General features: G+C 34.6%; 1 protein-coding gene across 1 annotated transcript; it reads right to left on the reverse strand.

The window, feature by feature from the left end:
• Window positions 1–3,691: 3,691 nt before the first annotated feature.
• LOC107667877 (glial cell line-derived neurotrophic factor-like) lies at window positions 3,692–6,777 on the reverse strand. Its single transcript, XM_016459607.1, has 2 exons — window positions 6,588–6,777; window positions 3,692–4,138 (listed from the first exon to the last, which is right to left on the reverse strand). The coding sequence occupies exons 1-2, from the start codon at window positions 6,775–6,777 to the stop codon at window positions 3,717–3,719; spliced, it is 612 nt and encodes a 203-aa protein (XP_016315093.1). The 3' UTR covers window positions 3,692–3,716.
• Between the last annotated feature and the right edge of the window lie 481 nt (window positions 6,778–7,258).

Consider the following 7,258-nt stretch of genomic DNA (forward strand, 5'->3'; position numbering starts at 1 on the left):
CAAAGGATCCTGAAAAAATGTATTACAGTTTATACAAAAAAAATTAATTATATATATATATATAAATTAAGCAGCACAGCATTGATAAATGTTTCTTGAGCAGCAAATGTTTAGAATGATTTCTGAAGGATCATGTGACACTGAAAACTGGAGTAATGATGCTGAAAATTCAGCTTTGCATCACAGAAATACATTAGATTTTAAAATATATTAAAATAGAAAACAGTCATTTTAATTAGTAATATTTCACAATATTACTGTTTATATTTTTCATCAAAGAAATGCAGCTTTGGTGAGTGTAACAGACTGCAGACTCTAATATATATTTAAAATTATTAAAATTATACAATTTTTTTTCTAATAAATGGTAGGTCTGTTTTGTTTTTGTTTTTATATCAAAAACGCAGTTTCTCAGTGGAAATGGAACAAATTTACATCCAGAACCCAATATTTACATTCTATATTCAGGCTCCTCTCTTTCTCTCTCTGTCCAGTACTCACAGATTTACAACAGCTAATAACTAATTACTGATGTAACCGTTGACCTGGGTTTTTGTTCGTCATGTTGAGGTAACAGCATTAACAAGGTTGTTTCTTGTCGTTCGGTGTATTAATGCTGTCCTGTGTGGTGTGTGATGACAGGTGTGTGCGGCGGCCGAAACGTGAACTCTAAATTAGAGATCGGATCACAACCACACTCCATATCTCCAGTTTCATTCTCTTTTTTTTCTTCTTTTCCATCATCACTCTCTATTTATATGTCTCTTTTCCACAAACCCAAGCTGTTTATTGTGTTTCCAACCATTACATACAAGTTATAAACTCACTGCACGTTACAGTCTTATTGCATGATATAAATGAAGATCTTTAAGCCATGACATTTGTTTGATGACATGCATGTCAACTTTTGCTTCACGGTATATGATCACTTTGACAAAGTCAGCATGAAATTACATTCACAACCCATATTACTTCCATAATGTGGTATATTTTCTAGGTTTTTCAGGAAGCTTTTTGACCAGGCTCTGGAGGCTGATTGATCAAATAATAAATGGTAATTATGTTTCACTACTGTTTTTTGGTATTATTGCTGTAAAAGTTATTACAGTAACTGCCATTCAATTTACTGCCATTCAAGATTTTAGTATGACTAATAGCTATTTGGCTGTTTAATAATGTTATTTTCTCTCCTGTGCAGCCTTGTTGATTTCAGCTGAAAGGGAAAGCCGTTTCAGAGGTGAAGTAAGTCATTTTTCTGATGTCCTGATGAAATGTAAGACTAGGAACAGGTAAATACAAAGATAACAGGGTCAGTTTTGATTTCATGTTGACTTTAACACTAATTACAAATATACAAATACCAATGCATCTGTTCTAGGTTAACAAAATAAAATTATATAAATTATATAAAAATAACATTCACTAAATTTTGGTTCGCTAATATTTTCCTTGCTGTACAAAACGGACAAATACAATGCTGAGGTAAATGTTAACTGGATATCCAGCTTTGTCAATAATACAGTACGTTTTACAGCACCACATGAAACGGCAGTAAAACAAATCAATTCAGTTAGTGACTCATAAATATCTATCTAAAGAAATATGGGTCAGTTTGGCATTTTGGCTTGATAAAGGGAAATTACCATTTGCACGTTGCCATTCAAAATCTATGACAGATTCTTCTGTGGAGCAGGAAGGTCAATAAGATAAATTAGATAAGACATAGATAAATTAATGTTATAAAGGCAGCCCAGGCTCATTAGAAATGTGTGATACATACATTTTGCTGCAGTTTTTACCAACAACTTTTGGTCCTTTTCACACAAATTATGATTACAGGGGCAGATGTTTGATAAATATAGGCTTAATTTTTCAAGCGGTTCTTTGCACAATACTGTCATGTCCTCTAAACACTTTTACATACATTTTAACATTTGCATCACGCTCTTCTCAATATGGCTTTTCTGATATAGTAAACTTGCTCAGTAGCTCACCCGGTACAGCACTGCGAAAACTGCATCTGCAATGGAGAAAAAAATGATATCGCTTATAGCGCCTCCTGTGGACGTGTCTTCAAAGTTCAGCAAAATGTACCCAGAGCAACGTATTTCAAGTTTTGCAGAAATGTAGGCAGAGTCACGTATTTCCAATAAGCCTGAGTTGCAACAAGGCCAAGTATGAGTACTGATACTTTCTTTTCTGGTTAATGAGATTTAAAGTTGCGATAAAACTAAAGTAGCAAGAGATTTGTCTTCTGTATTGTGATGTAGGCCTACATCAGAATGTAACTAATTATCGAAAATGAAAAAAAGTAGGGCGGGGACTTGATTCTATCTTTCGGTTGTTGATTGGATGTTGGGACGTGGGCGTGGCACTCAAAAGTGGAGACAGATGAAAGGATCTTGAAGGGGCGGAGTATAAGCAGACTAAATGATTGGAGGATTCCTGCATACATTAGGAATGATACTGGAAGACTACGTTAAGACATTTTGATTAAATGCTCGGAGGTCAAAAATAATTAAAAATGCACAAATGAATTAATCACAAGGAGTTCTATAATATGCATTTAGACAATAGGGTGAATTTTCTTTTCATGGTAGCTCTATATACTACAACAGAGAGGAAGATTTTCACTAAATAAAGACATTTTGGTCTGTTCATCATAAAAAGCTTCAGAAGTCTTGGAATATAGTGCATGAATCTCTTGAAATACTGATAGGGAGCATTTTATTGTGCTGACATAGTATGGAAGAAGAGCAGCGTGAACATTCTGCAAAACATCTTTTGGTGTCCACAGAACAAAGGACGCCATTTGGGTTTGAAACAGTGTAGAAGTGAGTAAATTATTATTATTATTTGTATTAGACAATTAATTAACAACTTGGGGGAAAACATATAAATAGATATTCAAAAATATATGAATATAAATAGGGATTAATTCATTTCCTCAAAGCCATTCATTTGGGTTTTGTATTTAACATAAGAATCAAAGAAAATTCTCTCATTAGTGGAGGTTAAAGGTCAAAAAGACACCATAAGAACTTATAAAAACGCACAGCACACAAAATATTCTGTCTTGCTGCTTAAGATCGTTAAAACGCCTGTTGAGGAGAAAAATGAGACTTCCTGGGTGCTTAAATGCTGTACACTCTCAGAAAAAAAGATAGAAAGCTGTCACTGGGGCAGTACTTTATGGTGCTCAAGCTAAAAGGTACATCTTTGTACCTTATTTACGCCTAAATGGTAAATATTAGTACCTTAAAGGTACAGATTAGTACTTAAAGTGTACACTCTAAAAAATGCTGGGTTAAATATAACCCAGCGCTGGGTTAAAAAGGGACAAACCCAGCTATTGGGTTGTTTTGACCCAGCGGTTGGAATGTTTTGAAGCCAACCGCTGGGTCAAAACAACCCAATAGCTGGCTTTGTCCCTTTTTAACCCAGCGCTGGGTTATATTTAACCCAGCATTTTTTAGAGTGTACATATTCGTACCTTTTAGCTTTTGTATCTTAGGGTACCACCACAGTAACAGCTTTGTACTTTTTTTTTTCTGAGAGTGTATGTACCAGTTTTTGAACATCTTTTCTTGCAATTCCTTATTCTGTATCTTCTCCGAGAAATGCAGTCATGATGATTCCTTCGACCGAGCCATGCTCACACATGTAATAACCTGACATTGATTTTCCCATCTGGTGTCATTGTCTATAACAGCTGCTTAGACACAGCCACATTTCCGTGCCGAGTGCCTCTTCATGGTGTGGTATATCAGGTTGTCATCCAGAAACGACAGGTCGTCGTCATATTCGACAGGTCGACAGCAGGCGGTATGAGTGGAGCTGCGCAGAAAGTTTTTACCGTTGCCGGCGTGGCTGGTGACGATTTTGTCGTAGTTTGTGAGGGAGTTTATACACACGCCGCTGCAGTAGCTGAATATCAGTTCCTCCTGACTCCGGTAGCCCAAACCCAGATCAGACACTTTCAGCTGGACTTGTCTCAGTCCACATGCTCTTCCTTTTCCCTTCTCTCTCTCGTCAAAACTCGGTCTCTTCCTGTCCATCTTGCTACGAAGGAAACCTCTCCGTTTTGGAGATCTCTTGGATCTGTGGATGAAGGCTGACTGGGCTGTGGGAAAGCTGTCTGGATGACAGAGGAAACAGATGTTCCTGCATTTGCACAACAATCTGATTTTAAACAATATGCTAAAACTTAAACCTGATTCTGCTAATGTAGTTTTATGTGGAAAGGTCATACTCTTTGTGTATATGCATGCTTTGAAAGGGTCATATCACGAAAAAAAACAAAACACATTTTCCTTCATCTTTTAAATGGAAACAATTTGATCTAATGAAAACATTTCGTCACCTTCTGAAGTGAAAATTTCCTCCAAAACAAAAAAGCCATTTAATATGAAAGTAAACTGCAGAAAACAGTTAGTATAAAATCTGTGATTTTTAAGGTATAGCTCATCCATTTGTAATTCGCACCTGCATCTTTGCTAATGATCCCCCAGCATTAGAAACAAGCATCTGACGTTTATTTTTTAACAATGACTCTGATCATCTCAATCTGTATGGCACTTTTCAACACAGAACTTCACGTTATCAGCATTTCACCAACTGAAATAAAGCACTAACTGAAATGAAACAAAATATAAATATTACATAAAAAATGAAAAAAATTAATTATAAATGCTGCTTTGGCCACTAACTGAAATAAGTTTAAGTTGAAGTACTAGTTTCTTCTGTGGAGCAGAAAAGCCGATAAGATAAATTAGATAGGCTATAGATAAATTAATATTAAAAGGCAACCCAGGCTTATTAGAAATGCATAACTCGGTCTACTATTTTTCACATGATTCCTTGCAAAATACTATGTCATGACCTCAAAACATTTTTACATTTTAACATTTGCATCACATGTTCGTCTCAATATGTATGGCTTTTCTGATAAAGTAAACTTCTGATAAACCACATCTGCAATGGAGAAAATATGATATCGCTTATGGATGCGTCATCTGATGAGTTCAGCAACATGTACTCAGAGTAATGTATTTCAGGTTTTGCAGAAACGTAGGCAGGGTCACGTATTTTCAATGAGCCTGAGTTGCAACAAGGCCAAGTATGAGTACCGATACTTTATTTCTGGTTACTGAGATTTAAAGTCGCAATAAAACTAAAGTAGCAACAGATCTTTTCTTCTGTATTGTGATGTACATCTGAGTGTAACAGATTATTGAAAAAGAAAAAAAGTAGGGCGGGGACATTATTCTATCCATCGGTTGTTGATTGGATGTTGGGATGTGGGCGGAGACAGATGAAAGGAGCTTGAAGAAAAAAAGTAATTATAAATGCTGCTTTGGCCACTAACTGAAATAAAAGAAATTGTAAGTACTAAAATTACTAAAACTGTATTAAAAAATAAATGAAAGCTGAATAGAAAAATAAAAAACTACTAAAAATGACAAAGGGACATAAAATGACTAAAACTGAAATAAAAAAATAGCTAAATAGAAATATAAAAAAATAATAAAATTGACAAAGGCACATAACAAAATTACTCAAATGGAAATAAAAATAAATGAAAGTTCAATAGAAATATAAAAAACGAATAAAAGTGACAAAAGCACATACAATTACTAAAATCAATACTAAAATTTAACGAAATTAAAGCTAAATAGAAAAATAAAAAGTAATAAAATTGACAAAAACACAACAAAACTGAAATAAAAATAAAGTATAGCTAAATAGAAAATAAAAACTAATAAAAATGACAAAAGCACATTACAAAATTGCTAAAACGTAATCTGAAATAATAATACAGCTAAATAGATATATTAAAAAAAAGAATAAAATTGACAAAAGCACCTAACAAAATTATGAAAACTTAAACAAAAATTAAAATGAGTTAAAACTGTAAATAAAAACAGTTACATTAGCAAAAGAGGCAGTTAATTCTAAGAGTCAGAGAGGATGGTCCTGTAAAACTAAAGGAGAAAACAGACTGATGATATGACCCTTTAAAGTGTGCTGTACATTGTGTTTTCACAGTATGTTAAGGTGGTAGTGTTTTGATGTGCCTTTATGAGAAGACGAGCAGAGTGATCAAAGAGCCATAACATGATATAGTTTGCATTATTCTGACAGCTTTTAGCAACAATACTGCTTTTGTCCACAGGTACCACATATAATACAGGTTCAAATGGCCACGGCTTTCGAAGTTGTAAGCTCAGTTTGTAAGCTGATAGAACTAGTCTAGTGTCTCACCCAGGTACAATGGGTTACCTGAAACTTTTTTACTTAACCATCACAACAGTATCAGGTGTGTCCCGAAATATGCTTCATCACACCTGTGTGTATTCATGTGACTTTTATATACTGTGGTGTGATTTCTTATTTTTTTGCATGTTTGTCACACTTTAATGTTTCAGATCATCAAACAAATTTAAATATTAGTCAAAGATAACACAAGTAAACACAACATGCAGTTTTTAAATGAAGGTTTTTATTATTAAGGGAAAACAGGAAGGGGGCCAACACTTTTTCACACCACTGTATGTAATAATAAGAATCAAATGGCTTCTCCTGACCTGAGTGACTTCTTGGCTCCAGATGTTTGATGGTACGAGCATCAGGCAGATGTCTGTATGGTTTTCTCTGTAGTCTTTGAGAACACTGAGCGTGTGGTTGTGAACGGTGAGAGTGTCCGGTTGGGTTCGGGACGGAGGACACGCAGCTCAGTGTCAGTGCACACGCCAGCATCACACCCCAGATCTTCATCTTGCTCTCTCCTCAGCTCACAGAGCCTGTGTAGCGCAGCACAAACACACATTACAAACATTAAGGCGAATTACAGTCTTTAATCACTGTTTTACACCACAGCCTTTATAAACCGTATTTATCAGGGTTCCCACACTTTTTCAGCGATCATTTTCCAGGACATTTTCAATTTAATTATGGCGGGAATAAAAGACAAGGATCATGCCCTAAAGTAATATATTCCTCACTCTAGACGTCTTTAAAAACATACAGTTTATGGCCATGACTTAACTATAAAATCAGCTCTCTAATATGAGCTCTTAATTATACATTACAACAAATGATTTTCAGTAGCATTGCAAAAAAAATATTGAAAGTATTTAACTATTTGAAAATAAAAATAAATTAAATGAGTTCATTATTAATGCTAATAATAATATTAAAGCAAATAAAAATTAAAAATATTGGCATGCATCCTTCAAATGTTTTTTAATTAAGTATT

The sequence above is a fragment of the Sinocyclocheilus anshuiensis genome, unplaced genomic scaffold, assembly GCF_001515605.1.
Source record: "Sinocyclocheilus anshuiensis isolate Anshui unplaced genomic scaffold, SAMN03320099.WGS_v1.1 scaffold2285, whole genome shotgun sequence".
NCBI lineage: Eukaryota > Metazoa > Chordata > Actinopteri > Cypriniformes > Cyprinidae > Sinocyclocheilus > Sinocyclocheilus anshuiensis.